The sequence below is a fragment of the Lepisma saccharinum genome, chromosome 24 (genome assembly GCF_977018435.1).
Source record: "Lepisma saccharinum chromosome 24, izLepSacc3.1, whole genome shotgun sequence".
NCBI lineage: Eukaryota > Metazoa > Arthropoda > Insecta > Zygentoma > Lepismatidae > Lepisma > Lepisma saccharinum.
In genome coordinates, this window is record NC_139252.1 from 52,875,127 (window position 1) to 52,892,303 (window position 17,177).

A 17,177-nucleotide genomic window follows, 5' to 3' on the forward strand; every position below is an offset into this window, starting at 1 on the left:
ATAGAGCAAAATTATTTTAATTTTTAATAACAGCAGTAGCTATTCTCCTACAACGTTTTTAAAATCCCTCGTCCATTTCTTTAGTTTGTCTGCTCTGCGCAATGCCTTGTGGGAACAAAAGGATTCCGACAATAACTGTAACAAGTATCGTGCGATGCTAGTCCAAGTCCAACTGGAAAATCCAGCAGGAAATCTAGCCTCGTGTCATTCAGGCACAATATCCCATGGACGTCCAATGCGTGGATATGATTTGGACATTGTGGATATCCCTTGGAGATTTGTGCTGTATGGGTGCACACAAGGAAGTGGAAGCATGCAAGGTTACTGTAGCGTTGAAAGAGGGGTGGAAATGAGGTAGTAAGCGAGACAGGAGGCTTCGTCGGTCACGTTCGTGCGGTACAGGCTGGAATCTCGCACAGCACGTAGCGCTAGCGAGCCTTCACAAGTGCAAGCAAGTCTAATCAAGAGCTTCCGACAAATACAGGGTGGCCCAAAAATAAGGTTACCCAAAACTTGTCTTCAAAATATTTATTAACTTTTTTAGCCACCCTGTATCTAACTTTACAACCAAGTTGCTAAGTTTGAACACTTACTTCTATCTTTTCCGGAGTTAGGACCTTGACAGTGCACCCGCTCACCCTTGCATCCACCACCACCGAACCATCATCCAGCATTAAGGTGGCGTAGTCGCATACCCCGCTGCAGCGCTCCTGGTACCGGTGCACCAGAGCACCATCTCTCTGGAACGGAAGGAACTTCATGTACAGGTGTAGCAGGGACGACTGCTTTCCTGTTCTTGCGTAAGTGAGGTTTCCGTCCCCGGCAAATATTGCAACTTCGTGTTGATTGGCTGGAAGTAGTTCAGAAAATGTATCAGCGTTTCAAAAGTTTGACCAAATTGTAGCTACAGTTACTCATTCTCAAATGCAACACTGGCTGTGTCCGAAAGGTACACCCAACGGCAAAAGTAGCAGTATGTGAATTATCCACCACCATTTTCATTCTGTCTGTATTACACAATGTGATGACAATGAATTGAAATAATGACGTCAATAAGCAGAGAACAATGTCTGCTTCGAACCAACTAGTTTTATTCCTTAAAACTACACAGGATGTAGAATAAAAAAAAGTAATGAAAATAGTGATGGACAATTTGCCTATCATTATCTTTGCCGTTGACTGTACAAAGAGCAGACTTGAAGTACAGTCTTGACGGAAGTGACGTCACCTAGTGCAGTTCGAAAGCGTCAAGTACACGAGCAATCGAGATCACAGCACGGAGCACGCATCGTTTTAGGCTTGAGTACTTGACTCCTGCACTAGTTATTCATTTGTTTGAAATCACGGAAGTAGAAAACCAATAAGATGTTGGTTGAATACATTCTAACGTGTACAAGAACATTTTAAAAAGCTGTGGTGAAAAACAAGCGTTTAAAAGGCGGGAAGAACAACCAACAACGTATCCTCAGTTTTATCTACTGATCGTATTTGGCGCTGCAGTCGAAGTGCAATTCCAGAGACTTTCACTTCCAGACCACAACTTCCAAGACCGAACTACAAGACCATTCTCGGAAGATGCTCGCTTCAAGTACGGTCTTGCACTTTTTGGACATGGTCACTTTTACAAAATAAACTGTCTTTACGGAATAACATAGGGAAAACGAAATGGGCGATAGAAAAGAACACGATAAAAAACTACATTCTGAGTTATTGGACTTTTAATCACTGTTTTAAGTTTCCACATGCATACGTTTCAGAGACTGGTTCTGTCTACGTTGTCAGGGTAGTGTGTTCATGAGCGTAACTTGCGACCTAACTTTGGGGGGGAGGGGCGACAGAATCAAACTGGGCCTAATTTTAAGGGGGCAGAATCAAAATTGTCCTAATTTTGAGGGTGCAGAATCAATCTGGGCCTAATATTGAGGATGCAGAAATAAACTGGACCTAATTTTGAGGGGGCAGAATTAAACTTGGCCTAATTTTGAGGGGCCAGAATCAATCTGGGCCTAATTTTTAGGGGGCAGAATTAAACTTGGGCCTAATTTTTAGGGGGCAGAATTAAACGGCCTAATTTTAACGGGCAGAATTAAACAGCCTAATTTTGAGTGGCAGAATTAAACTGGGCCTAATTTTTAAGGGACCGAATTAAACTTGGGCTTAATTTTGAGGAGGTAGAATTAGACCTGGGGCTTAACTTTGGGGGAAGAGACTCGAAAAGTTTTCCATTTAATAAAACAGCGTCCAGGAATATTTGCTAAATAACTGGAACGTTTGCGAAATTACAAATATTACTCTTTATTACATTGCTCCTCAGAGCCTCTAACTAAATTTTAATAAACCCGAAAATTTTGTGGGGAATGTCCCCCCTCGCCCTCGCCAAGTTACGCCTATGAGTGTGTTTGTCTCAGTCAGCAGTTTCCGAACATATGATGCCGATGGCTCGACCGATGAACGCGTTAGAGGGGAAGTGAGTGCATGGAGGGGAAAACGAGAATGCAACTACCATTCGTTTGCATCAGCGCGCGCTGCTTTGTTCGTTCACTCGCTTCTCAGCACCTAACCTACAACATGCGACATACGTATCTGTGTACTGTCACTGTGAGTGTACTTACTAATGCAGGGTGCCTCAAAACAAGGTTCCCGCTCCGTGGCGTTGCCTGGACAGAAGTTTTTTTCGTCGCGCGGAAAAGGTTTGGAACAAGTCCTGAAACGGAGTTTCACACCTTCGCCACATGAGGCGCTGCAAGCCGACCACGGTTCCCAGCTGGACCAACCACCTTCCTCTGAAAGATGAAAGAGAAAAAGCGGCGTGGAATGTATTGTAGAAATACCGGATATCTGAATTATAGGCTAGTGTGAGCATGGAATATATTTCAACCAAAAACACACGATGTGTTAATAGTCTTGAGTGACTGACATCACTAACGTTTTTCAGTGATTATTTTTTACAGCCCTTAGTACGCCGCGCGGTCTGACGAAAGTAAGCCCAGTGTCGCCGAGGCTTTGAGCGGGAAATTTGAATTCGTATACATAATGGAGAAAAATCGTAATAACTCTGGCACTATGGGACCAATCTACTTCGGATAACTTTGTTTTGCAGGTTATACATCGGTGCATGCAACCATGTAAAATTTGGATGCCCCAACCGCGGGGGGGTTACGGGCTGGGGCTGCATCCCCCGAATTTCAATGAAAAAAACATAAAAATGAGGAGTTTGCCCCCTCTTCTCCAACTACTTTGGGGAGAAAACCGGAACTTTTGCTTTTTTTTTTCAAAGAATGGACCTTCCGCAACAGAATGAAACTTGATTCAAGTTCGTGGGTGCAATACAATTTGAATAATAAGGCAAAACGTAAAACTCTAGCGAATTTTATCCAATTTGCATATTATTCATAAAATTGTTATATAACTGACACTATGGGACCAATCTACTTCGGATAACTTTTGTTTTGCAGGTAGAACATCAGTGCATGCAACCATGTAAAATTTGGATGCCCCAACCGTGGGCGGGGGGGGAGGGTTACGGGCAGGGGCTGCATCCCCGAATTTCAATGAAAAAATCATAAAAATGTGGAGTTTGCCCCCTCTTCTCCAGCTACTTTGGGGAGAAAACCCGAACTTTTTATTTTTTTCGTTCGCACTTGCATCTTGTGTAGCTTCTGTGAATCTATTTCTTCCCTGTTGATTCGGCTCTTTGTGGAAATATGTCCGGAAAGAAACGATTGTGCCTTAGGGAAATCGATGAGCTGTTATATGATACGAACTGTTTATTGTGAGGCCTCTCCTAACAGAGGAGGGAATGGAGCCTTTGCAATCGTTTGTTTTGTCTCTACTTCTGGATAGACTCACGCTTCTGGCGCCTCTGGCTATCGTCAAGCTTCGTTGCATTTCTAACATAGAGGCGACAGAAAGCTGACACCGTCAAACCTCATCCAATCCCCTCTCTCCTTGCCCCCCCGCCACTTTCAGCTGGATCACCAGGTCTAAACACAAAGAAGAATGTGTGCCTTATCAGTACTAAATCACAGCGTTGGAAGCTTGGAGGAAAACAGCATCGTAAATACCAAGCATTTATTGTGTCTGTCAACTGACGAGAGCCAACACGTGAGCCCAAGCCCAAACACGTGACATATTCCGAGAAAGGAGGGGGGGAGTTGGAATTTTCGTAAACACGATTGCAAAACATGTTCCCGAACGAACTGTCAGTGTTTCAACCTCAATATACAAATATAAGTGTGGCAAACCCTCAATAATTGTATCTAAAGCTGTTTGTAACATATGTGTTACAGCGGCTACTAGGGACATACTTTTTTTGCAACATATGTGTTATGATGGCGGACTAAGGGTTCTTTGCAACCAATTTGCAAACTTCGGTGAACTGTGAGGCCCTTATCCATTTTGATGGGCTGAGTTACAGGAACTAACAGAAAATACGTTAATGTTGTAGCAATTACAGTACATTATACATTATTTCTGATAATAAAGAAATGCAAGTATACATATTAAATGTTAAGTAACAGTTATTATTGTTGTTTATGGGAGCCTTTGAGCAGTGGCGTGCCCAAGTGGGGTTGCTGGGGGGTCATAATCATCTCATTTGGCTCAGTATTCCTAAATAAAGAAAGTCGAAGACAGGAATAGGTGGCAAAATCAGAGCTTACTAAACAAAAGTATAAGTACTCCTTCGAAAAGGCCTATGAGGCGCGATATGCTATAAAAACGTAACGTTTAATATTTTGTTTTCTTCTCAAATATTAAAACAGCCGCTTCTCTGTAGCGGAGTGGTTTTAACAATGCGCTACGACGCCAAGGATCTCAGGTTCAAATCCAGGCCGGGCCATGAGCCATCTTTGTGACAGTCCCTTAATTAATTTCACCACTCATCCCTTCTTCGCGATTAGCCAAAAGTGACAGAAAAGCTAAGTAAAATAAATCAAGATCAAATCAAACATTAAAACTTTCTGAATGAGGGGAAAGGGGAGATTCAATCTCGTGATGTGTCGTCCACTGCAAAGAACACTGAACTTCAACATTTCGTGCAAATTCCTGAGAACTTTCAACTTACATCGCACGATAATTCCCGAATGGGAAAAAAAAAAAAATATGTCCGAGGAGTTTACTTATATCATGTGTTCGACCTTGGCTATTGCTGAGAACCAGTTTCATTTACCTGGACAATTCTCTCCTTGGCATTCTTCAACTTCCTTAAAAGCTCCTCTGCAATGCGTGCTTCCTCTTCCCTTGCTTGGTTCTCGTACTTTGGGAGGCTTTCCATCTATTTCACTGCTGACGCGATTATCCAGTTCAGTGTGGCCAGGTCTGGCAACACTGACTAGCTTATTCTTACCACCGTGAGCTTCATGCAGCCTACTGTCAAATATTCGTTGCATGAAGTCACGGTACCGTCTGCCTTCTCTTGAGTGCATGAAGTGAACGGGATCTTCCAGTAACAAATCTGACCCCCTACGGTCTACGATAGTCTGGTTGGAAGAGTCTGATCTCTTTGTTGCTGCAACTTTGATCTTCGGTGCTGTTTCAATCTTCCAAGGGTCCCTTAACTCTCCTGTGACTATATAGATGTCGCCATCATCGACTTTTGACCTCTTGTGCTTCTTGCTGTTGGCGCTTCTGGAACCTATCGTGTTAGCTTTTTCGTGCATGTCACAGTCTCTGTACCGCTCCCTCACACCAATTCCACAGGCCTCCGAGCATTCTGTCCACTTCCCCCACGGAAACCAAGCGCGGTCTGCAAATAAGAAAAGTATATAGCATAGCTTCGTATGTTGTGAAGTGAAAATAATACCTTATTTTTCTTAAATTGTCAGCAAAAGAAAAGTAATTGAATTAACATAGATGTCGCATTTTTACATCATCATGTTTATGCATATGATTTTCTCGATTTTTTGCAGCTTTCACATGGACTTAAAGGTTGATTCCAGACTGAAGCGACAAGCGACACACAGCGCGGCAGCGAAAGTTCCCAACGAAGTGATAAGCGACACTTACCCCTTCAGTCGATAAGCAAGCATTCACCGCGCATGCGCGAGCAACAGGCTGAAACGGTGCGATGCACGATATTGAGAAAACGTCCCAGTTGGAGTGACACGAAAGCGACAAGCGGTACGTGAAGCTTGTGCCCCTTCGGTTCGACAGGGTGCAGCGGAGTAGTGACCACGTAAGGCTTGTAAATCCACCTTACAAGTTGAAATTATTGAAGAAAACGTATTTCATTCCCGTATTTATCGCTTGAACACACATAGCAATATCAGACTGCAAGTAGAACTTTTAACGAAACAGTCGGGGACTTGTTTTGATTCGAGTTGTTTCTCTGTAAGGCTTCTTGAGAGGACTTACGTGCGGGTGAATGGAAGAAATGATTTGGACTCGCCTATGGCGGGTGTGTTTGCTTACGTAGTATCTTCTCAACCAATGACAGGGCGCCCCGATTCTCAGGCACTGTAAGACGCATTACCAGTGGGTGCTAACTGGCGAGAATTTCTGTCCCCGCTGCGTCTGTTTGCCACGGTCGGAAGAGAACCAAGAAAATCGACTCCCGTGTTGTTTCAACAATGCTTGACGGGAGATGTAGATAACAAAACGGGTGTCATTTTAAATGTGTAAACTAAGTATTAAGTTCACAAAGAGATGGTTTAATGTTGGATATTACGTTCATTAGAAGCAGCGAAGTTAAAGATAAAAGAGGAATGTCAGGCAATCCTAGATCCGACAGCGCCCGCAAAGTTAGGCGCATGCATCCCAGTTGCCCGTAATGTTAATAGCATACGCGTAATACTTAGCGTTATGATTTACAGATTTTTTTTACCTTTTCCTTTCACTAAGTTGCTTGATATGCTTTTCAAAATGTGCGCAAATATCGTAACCATGATAATGAGAAATATTCTCGAATGCATTTGCATTTGCAAATTGTATCCTACGCATTTCCCACAAATGGCTTTTTAGTGTAAGAAAAAGAATAATAAGAATAAAAATATGACATGGCCTTTCCAGAAGAAGAGTCTGTATCCTTAACTAAGCTGTATGCGAAATTTGTCAATTGCTACCAGTTGAAAGTTGAGCTACAGGTAATTTATTCTGAAGCCGAATATCGAGTAAAGACTGTGTTTGAATTTCATGAGTACTTGCGTACTACCCATTTGAATGAAGCTGTTGAACAAGTGTCGGTGGAAAGGTCGTTTTCTGCACTGAAGAGGATTCATACATTTCAACGCAGCACACAGACTCAGGCAAGGAAATCTGACTTAGGACTGATATCCATTAAAAGGATCTGCCAAAGACATTGAGCAGAAACTCCCGATTCTACGACGACGTGATGGAGGTGTTCAGAGTAAAGGATCGTCGGATCGTGTTACAGTATAAATGAGAATTTTCATTAAGTAATACATATACTATTATTGTTAACATAGAGTGTGTGCATTTTGTGTTTGAAATTGAGTATGCCCATACATAACTTAGATTCAAATATATTATATTTAGTTAAAATATCTTTGGGTTTTCTTTATCCAATATTCAGGTCAGGTTTATCTAAGGAAGCCTTACACCTTTCATACAATCACGCTACGCCACTGACAGGGTGCATTATATTTATTACTGAGGATTCATTTCCAAGCGACAGGTGTAACTTATTGCTTCGGTCTGAAAGCTCCCTTTAATCTAAGGACACTTTATGCATCAGTACTGCATTCGTCACGTTCGTTTCGCAAATAATTCCACTTGTTTTAAATTCATCTGCAAATTTATATTTTCCTTTCGGCATTTCTATTTTCTGCGGTTTTAAGTTGTTTTTTTTCAACTGGGGTCCCCTGATAAATATAAAAAATTTCCAAAAGCTTACATTACAGGTTGCAGAACTCCTTACCTGGATTCTTTGCGCAGTTGGTGCCTTCGCATGGGTCCACGTCCAACGCTAAGCCATCGCACTTGTACTTCGGCATGGATGGTGCAGGGTTGGTGCACGTCCTCCACCTGTACCTCTTGCCCGATCCGCACCTGGCCGTGCACCCAGACCATCTCGTCCACGAACTCCAACCTCCCGGCTCTGAAACAGAGGTATAGACTTTATCACCACCTAGTCATCTATCAGCTCAGCTATTACATTTGATTTTTTGTTATTTAACGTAGTTTTCCTGCCAATTTTATCTAATGGCGGCGATGAGGATGAGTGATGATATAATGACATTGATGAAGATACTATCGCAAAGAACACCCATGCGCAGCCGTGATTCGAACCCGCACTCCTGGCGTCGTAGCGCGCTGTGATAACCACTCCACCACTGAGATTGGCAACACAGCTATATATTTCTATGTAGTAGTCAGGAGAAAAGTGATCTATGTTATGAGATCAATAAAAGACACCCTGAAATATCTAAACTCTATATACAGTGGAACCCAGATTTTACGCCCGGATTTTAAATGTTGTATCACTGTGCACTCAATACAGGAAAATGTTATAAAATTTTCCCGTATTTTGCCAGCGATGTTACTGCGTGTCAAAGTGTAATGTTTCATCATCAGGCGATTTTCACGGAGCATGTGTTCCTTATCCGTCCCACCCCTATCTTGCCACTGGACTCATCCATTCAACGCCTGCGCACTTGCGTCGGTTGCTATTAAGGCACACAGACTATACACGATGCAGGGTTGTGTCTACCGCCTACAAGAGCATAACGTTTGCTTTAAACGTTGCTGTAATATATATATATATATATATATATATATATATATATATATATATATATATATATATATATATAAATATCTCAAATAGACTCATTCCACATGATTTTTAATTCTTCAATGCTGTCTTACCTGGGCAACCATCATTATGTTTCACACAATGTAAAGAGTTCCAATACGTCATCTGGAATAGAAATGAAACCTATTAGAAGAAATGAAACCGTTCTGTGAAATTTGAATCCGCCATACTGGATCCACATAGATTATGATAAGATTTACAGATTCCGCATGGTTATAATATATCATGATTTTCTCACTGAAAGTGTTAAAACTTAGAACAGGAAAGTTAAGTTCGTCGTTTGGAGACCAACCCCTACATCTCAGAGAGGAATTTTCACCAACATTTCAACCTCCCTCCCACGTAGTACAGTGGGATGCATAAGTATTACCCAATGTGTTTATTATCTTTGTTTTATGCAATGATAGCTTAGGGAACTGGAAGATAACACCAAACAAACTCCGCACCAGCATACGTAAAAATCCAGTCCCTAAAAACGTGTAGGACGCAAGATAGAAATATGAACAATTTGCCGAGCAATACTTGTGCATTCCACTGCACACAGGCTAACAAGGCTCTGGCGTCTGGACTCTCTGCCAGTAATCCTCTGTGCGACTTGTGTGCTGTCCAAATGTGTTTGTCATTGTCCTTTAATCCATCCCATCATAAATTCATCTTCACGATTAGCCAAGAAAACCTAAGTAAAATACAACAAAGGGTGTACTACGTGGAAGAGGGGTTGGTATTTTCGGTGTCTTCAGAAAGCGTCACCCAATTCACCCTCTTCCCCCCCGGTGCACTTGAATATTGGAAAACAGCCTCTGATGTATTCTAGAGGATGTATTTCTTCTCACGTGGCAGATGCAGTGTTTATGTCAGTTATTAAGATTGAAAATGGCTATTGAAAATAACACTAGCATGCATTTCTTATCGACAATGAAAAACGCTCCGTTTTTAATATAACGTTTTTACTATTCAAAGTCACATTTCGGCATTTCTGTTCTGCTGTTTCTTTTCGGCGTTTCGTCTTTCCTTTGCTATGCTGTGCATAGTTCTATTAAGTAGAATTTTTCTAGAGTAGGGTCACATTATTTTCCGAACCTCCCCAGTCGACTGCATGAGCCTAGCTAACGAAACTAGGGCGTTAGTAACAGGATTAGCAATAGGTGCCGCGTTGAGATGACGTCATCAGCTCGCTTGCCGATTGGAGACTGCGGGAGTTGTGACTCGCTTCCAAGCTGCAAACGCCTGATAGCGAGAAATGTTACGAAATATTCTCCTAACAAAAAGTAATACTTCGCCCTGCCGATGGCGTTGTGGTAACGTCGTAGCCTTGTAATCAAGAGGTTCTGGGTTCGATACCTGGTGGATGTTCGGGTCCTACTTTAAACTGTAGGTCCTGTCTCAATTAGCCAACTGTGCACAAAAGTCCACTCAAACTAAAAAAGTATAGCGCTACAACGCAAGGGGTTCCAGGTTCGAATCCCAGCCTGGGTATGTGTGTTGTTCATATTATCACTCATCCTCGTCTCCGATGACAACTTACCACCTCTGTTGTCAAAACGTTGTGAACATCCTCGAACGAGCACGTGTTGATGAGGCACATATCTATCAGCAGAGGATGCTCCTCGTGGATGCTTTGCAGGACCCTCCATTCGGACAGGCGCGTAGGGTCCTTGGCCACCAGGGCTTCGTAATCATTGGGTCCACATTCTAAGGAAAAGACATGAAGATGTACTAGAACTAGAATGCTGCAGAGAGGATTTCGCTCTAGCGCCAAATAGTTCGCACGGACGACGCTAGATGGCTACGGAACCGAGAGCTGCTTCGCTCTTGCATATAACGCTTGAACCGGCAAAATGAGCGGTACACGCTCGAAGCCAGTTGTACATGTATAACCGTAATTTGTCTGTGGTAGTGGACATTAAAAAATGATGTGAAAAACGCAGGAAAATTGTGAACATAGTCATCATCTCCATGTTAAGTTTAGTCTATCTTACCAATTCATAGTGACAATGAAATAGATGATTGAGGGTTGAAAATGCCAAGGCGAATATTTTACGTACATGTGTCTAGCAGTGGTGGCGATTAGATGGGCGTGAGGGGCAGTTGCTTTTTCACACGTTTTGTAACGTTTGTCCCCGCAATATGCTAAACCTTATATACAAAGGGAAGTAAACAGTACTATTGCCCCCCTCCCTTTTCACCGTTTTAGCACCTATCTATTAATCTAATTCCGAAATGTTTACAGATTGTCCGCGTAGTAACATTTATAACAGAACTAATATAAACATACTTTTCCTTGTAGTCACTAAATATTTTCAATATTCAACCTTTCGACACATTTCACATGATATTTCACTGACGTTACATTTCTATTATGACGAAACCGTTATTGGCCCTGTTGCAGAAGTGCTAATGCTGCGAGTGCACATTTGTTGTGCTGTTAGGAACTCGGAAGTGGCGCGAGAGATATTATGCTCGTTCCGGGGGCTTAATTTAGAAATAACTCAATTATTATAACTCTTGAAAAAGACATGTGAAAATGTGTTCAGTATTGAAAAGGTTTAGTAACTACAAAGAAAGTAAAGCTTTTATTAGTTCTAAGGATGAAATTGACAAGAGCCATATTTTACAAGCTTTATAATTGGATAGAAGTATTAGTAACCTAAGGGTATGTTGGGAGTGTTTGTGGAGGTTGAAAACCACCAACACGTCTTCGAAAAAATAAAGCATGTAAACATTAGCGTTCTTTTAAAATTATTTGAAATCGTCTCTCTCTTAGTCTCTTGCAAGTTTAACATGTTTGTGATTGATTGTGGGCGATATCAACCAAGCGCTTTTTTCATTGGCATGTCCCCGAAGAAACCAATACGGTTGGGAAATGGGTTTCCGTTGTTTTTTAAAAAAGAAGATGTCCAAATGCTGAATTGTGAATGGGAAAAGGGTGTAAATTACCGCCAAACAAAGTTGTTTTTGAACAGGGTATGGGGGTTACATTTTTTTGTAGCCCCTAAGGGATAATTTTATCCAAAATTTACATGTACCGAATGAAGCTGCTTAAATTTCCTCAACACACTAGGTTGTTCTCCAATACAACCCTGACTCCAATAATATCGTTACTGTGCATAGAGACGAGAGAACCAACTCGTAAATCAAATTAAATCGTTGTCAGAATACTCACTCGTCACCTCGCAAGACTGCGAGCCGTGGTCGGGTCCTGAGCAGTGGGTCCCGCCATTTGAAGGCGCAGGATTCGTGCAGGTCCGGATTCGAACCCTGTACCCTCGCAGGCCGCAGTCTCCTCTGCAGCTGCTCCACTTCCCCCAGGGGGACCACGAGCCATCCACTGGGCACCCGTCCTTCGTCTGCTTCAAGGAACACTCAAGCCTCTTCACAGGGTCCCCGAGCACTGAAACCAAACTAACGGTTATTTACTATCATAAACAGCACGGGGGTATCTAAGCCCCGCGACAGGTTAAGTTTGCAGCAACTTTTCGCATATATAGAACAAAATGTGCACACAGAATATAAACACAGTCAAAAAAGTTTTGCATCACCAGAGAAGTAATGCAAATAGCGTCCGCAACATGCTGAAGCGGACATGAAACGATAAAGCAGAGCTAATTGTGCGAAGTAACGCGGTGGACGTGCAATATCGATCACCACAGACGACTACCGGAGTCGGCAAGTGCATGCGTGTGTTTGAGCGTAGCACCACGGTAGTCGGCGAAGGTTAGGTAGGTGTTCATTGTGTCCAGTTAGCGAAGGCGAGCGAGTGCAGCTGTGTGCAAGACATGCCTAGGCGTACGATAGTGCAGTTTGATCGGGCCAGGATCATAACGCTACTGCAGACTGGCATGTCACAACGGGCTGTAGCTAAAGTGAGAATCATAGAACTTCAGACCTTCTGTAAACAAAAGCACGTGTACCCTAACAGTGTTGCAAACTTATGAAAAAAAATAATCCACATAGCCTACAAGGTGTAAAAACATTTCCATTTGTCAACAGATGCGGAATAAGCAGTGTATCACTGATGACCTGTTGAAAGTTATTGAATGTATGTAAAAAAAAAATGTACATCTTGCATGGTGGCCGACTTTCAGACTCATCACCTAAGTTCCCTGGCTCGAATCCCAGAATGAGTGTTATTTGTGAGTGTCCCTTCATCAATTTCATCTGACGATCACTCATTCTCATCGTCGGGATTAGCCAAAAGTGGAAGAAAAGCAACGCTAAATTTAAAAAAATCAAATACAAAATTGACATCTTATCCCCCAGGAGTAAGACGGTTCCGTACCAAATGATTAATTTTCTCTCATCTTTTACTAAAAAAAACAGTATAGAAGAATGTGACACATTGAGATAAATTACGTTTTGAAACCGGGGTTTCTTCATTAAATTTATTTGATGTTTGAAAGTGTTATGATTTATTATTATAGATAATGATTTGATTGACTAAATTAATAATTATTAATTAGATAAAATAATATGGCTATTTTGCGAAGATGGGGATGAATGATGATGATATGATGAAATCGATGAATGGACATTCACAAACATTCATGCCCAGGCCACGATTCGAACCCGGGACCCCTGGCGTCGTAGCCCGATGTGCAAACCACTCCGTCACGGGGACGGCAACTAATTTGGAATTCAAATATCACCTATCCCTCATCGTCTCGTAACTAATGACAAATGTGCGTGTCACAGCGTTGTCGATCTACACCTCAATGTCACACATTCCAGTATCCTCCAGAGTGTACTTCAACATATCTAAAGTTACTTCATTAAAAAACACACTCGTATGTCCTTTTCATCCCGTTCAAAAATTATGGATTATGCAGAAAGACACCAAGGGAAACTAAAACGGCAACTTAGAGAAGCATAAAAGTGGGGAAAGAAGACTGTAGAATACAGAAATATTTTGAGGCAGTCACATTTTATTGTACGCTACATGTAAAATAAAATGGATATTTGCGGGTGAATTTTTAAATATTGTCACATTTTTCTTCTCTCTTGTTGAGAGGTGTTCATTTTAAATCAACCTCCCTCATCCTACGGCCTGCCCTACTTCACCCACAAAAGTATTCCGGAGTGTGAGGATGTCACCATCCGAATGGTGAACAACACCTCTGAATTATAGATAGACTCCTGCGTCCCACCCCCTCCCCCATCCCGGAGGATCGTCACTGACAATGCGAAATCACACTATCATATGCCGACATTCGACATACCACTTCCGTTTTCTGTACTTGACTTAGTGAGAAGTATTGAGGTTGGCAACAGCCTAATAACGGATTTCTTCCGCATCATGTAGTCCGTTCTATGAAAGTACGCTAATGGAAGAGAAACGTGTAAATTACATTGGATTATACATTTTAAAATATATTTTCATTTAAGGTTTCTATTTATAATAATAATACGTGATTATTGTATAAATTACAATCGATCACGTGAACAGCAAGAAAATAGCGCCAGTTTCGAACATGGCGACTTCCATGCGTGCAGGAAGGTCTCCCGTGTTTTCAGAGTAGTCATTCGGAAATACAGCCGTTTGAAAAGTGGCAAGAAGCAGGTTGTTCTTAACGTTTATGTGACGTTGTGTCGGGGCTATCCTCTGCAAGCAGTGAAGTTGGTGTCCAAGTGTAATTGTGTGTCTGCGTCTTTGTGTTTTCGGTGCGGTGAAAGAAAGGAAAACGACCGGTCAAGTTGTGAGTCCCGCGAAAAAACACGTTGTTGCTCGTATAAACAAGTACACCGATTTTGAGATAAGCGCAATACAACGCGAGGTGCTTTCGTATTCTTTCAATCAAACAGCCGCCCTGTGCACTGTGGGGAAGATGTTGATAGTGATGATTGATGACGATCTTCCCAATTTTAGCAGTCGGCGTTAAATCGCCTCTTGTGCCACGTTGAGTTCCTTTTTGGGAAGCAAATTTGACAGACCGTACTCTGACAGGATGATGTCTAGCGCCGAAAATGCCTCAAGTTCAAAAAGGAACTGCTGAATCAAGGTAAGAAAATACATTACTTGCATGAGACGTGCGTAAATAATGCGCTTATTATCGCCTTCTTGTGCACGAGAAACCGAGAGAAAGACATACAATCTCTTTTTATTCCCCGACTTATCTTTGTTTAGCTTCTGCTAAAACTGGCGGTATATTTGTTGCACAAAGGAGAAAACAATACTCTACATGTGAACAATGTTGGGCAATGAAGGCTTGAATTTACTGAAACGAATCTCTCACTCTCTTGTATAACTTTGGCGCTGTCATACTGAGAGAGGAGGGGGGAAGGGGGGATGTGTTAACCCAGTGTCAGATAAATGGGACTTATGGCGTAGAAAAATATGTTCATTCTTGAACAAGAACACGTATTTAATCACTACAATGTGTAGATTATCAGTTAAAATAAGAATACGTTTTTCCATGTTACGTAAAATTAAAGGTTGCGAGTGAGCAGCGTATGATGGCCGCACCATTCACGAACAGCTGGCGCGGAGTGATACGTTACTCGAAGTGATACGGTTGTTTACAGAGGGTCGGAAGGTTCGTGATTCTTACTTTAGGGCTGTTGGAATGGCGCAAAGTGATGTCTGTAGGACCTGGAGGCGGTATAAAGACACAGGAACAGTAGCAGATCGTCAACGGACAGGTCGTCCACGGGTCACAACACCAGCACAAGACCGCTATGTACGACTCTCAGCTCGACGACAGAATACCATGACGGCAAGGAACATCCCTCATGCCCTCCAGGCAGCCTCTGGTGTGCGTGTGTCAAACCAAACTGTCCGTAACAGACTCCGAGAAAGTGGTTTACGTTCCAGAAGACCTCTCCGGCGCCAGTACCTATTGCCACGACATCGGCGCGACCGTGTGCATTGGGCCCGTGCACATCGAAACTGGAGACCCGGTCATTGGGCTCATGTGCTCTTCACCGATGAATGTAGGCTCTGTCTAAGACCAGATGGGTGTGGCGAGGCCCTGGACTGCAGGAGCGGCTTCGTGGTATCCAGGGGGTCCATCCATACCAAGGAGAAGGAATTATGGTGTGGGCAGGGATCATGCTCGGATGTCGAATGCCTCTAATTCCAATTAGAGGGACACAAACAGCTGTTCGTTATGTTAGGGACATTCTCCAGACGACTGTGGAACCATTTCATCAGGAAATTAGTGACGAATTTGTCTTGGTGGATGACAATGCCCGTCCACACTGCGCACAGATGGTGCACTATTATCTACAGGCGGCGAATATCCGTCGCATGCTCTGGCCAGCGCAAAGTCCCGACATGAATTGCATCGAACATGCATGGGCAATGCTAAAAATGCCATTGAAAACCGTCATGTGGCTCCCACCAATCTTCGTGAAGTTCTTCTTGCTGCACAGAATGAATGGGATCGCTTACCGCAAGATCACCTTGATCGTCTCATCCTCAGTATGCCACAGCGTGTTCAAGACCTTCTTGCAGCCAGGGGAGGACACACCAGGTCGTAGATAATGTTTCTGGTAGATCCGCTATGACGAACAGTCTTCTTGTGACAGTTCTTTGTTTTCTCGCCTCCATCATGAATTGTGCCATTTTTGTTTTAAACACATTTCTGCGAAAATTGTACGTTTTTTGTTCCCTTTTCATTCAACATGTCTTGTTCTTCATCTTTTCTTTTGTATTCCTACTGTCATTGTCAATAAACATTGTGCTTCATATATGTTTTGTCATTTTCCGTCCTGATGCAAAACTTTTTTGACTGTGTTTAGTTGAGCTGTAATGCTGCGATTTTTCTCACAGTCTGGGATATGAACAGCTTGGTGGTTGAGGCAAGACTGGCACGGGAGATTCTAAGTGCCATTCTTGAGTGGACTAATACATAAAATCTGCTGCAAACTTAACCTGTTGCGGAGCTTACGTGGTTCATCTCTAGGCCAAGGTATTCGGTAGTAGGTACCATCGACGTCATCAGTACTTCAAAGGCAACAGATTCTGTTGCAGTATCATTAATAGAGACAGCTCCATGCAGGAAACGAAAAGTCAGGCGAAATCTTTTCTAGTTCATAGAGCAATGGCACGGTATGACAGAAGACCCAGGCTCGAGTCCTGGTCGTTTCCATTTTTCGTACTGGCGTACGCAGGATTGTTTTCGGGGGATCGTCAAGATTTGAAAATATTGATTTTCTAAAAACTTCGGAAGGGGCTGAAGCCCCATCAACTCCCCCTTCTGCATACGCCAGTGACATAGTGCATTTCCGTGCAGTAGCACGAGAGATTTGATTTAGTCGAACCTAATAAATAAAGTTAGCAACCACCTATCCATTTCCAATGTTAAATACTTAGTATAAGAGTATCTCAGGCTTCACCTAAACACTTCGCTCTAGACGGAAAGACTTGAATTATGACTGTTTAGATGTAAACATGAGTAACCTATAT

General features: G+C 42.5%; 1 protein-coding gene across 2 annotated transcripts in view; it reads right to left on the reverse strand.

Moving 5' to 3' along the window:
- Positions 1–17,177, reverse strand: part of LOC145978234 (uncharacterized) — a 53,925-nt gene that overhangs the window by 32,430 nt on the left and 4,318 nt on the right. For both annotated transcript variants that reach the window (XM_083110710.1, XM_083110709.1), the window contains exons 2-8: positions 11,937–12,164; positions 10,299–10,465; positions 8,827–8,878; positions 7,877–8,056; positions 5,171–5,746; positions 2,613–2,783; positions 594–850 (exon numbers count right to left, since the gene is read on the reverse strand). In XM_083110710.1, coding sequence (XP_082966836.1) covers positions 594–850; positions 2,613–2,783; positions 5,171–5,746; positions 7,877–8,056; positions 8,827–8,878; positions 10,299–10,465; positions 11,937–12,164 — 1,631 coding nt within the window. The remainder of the gene's footprint in view (positions 1–593; positions 851–2,612; positions 2,784–5,170; positions 5,747–7,876; positions 8,057–8,826; positions 8,879–10,298; positions 10,466–11,936; positions 12,165–17,177) is intronic.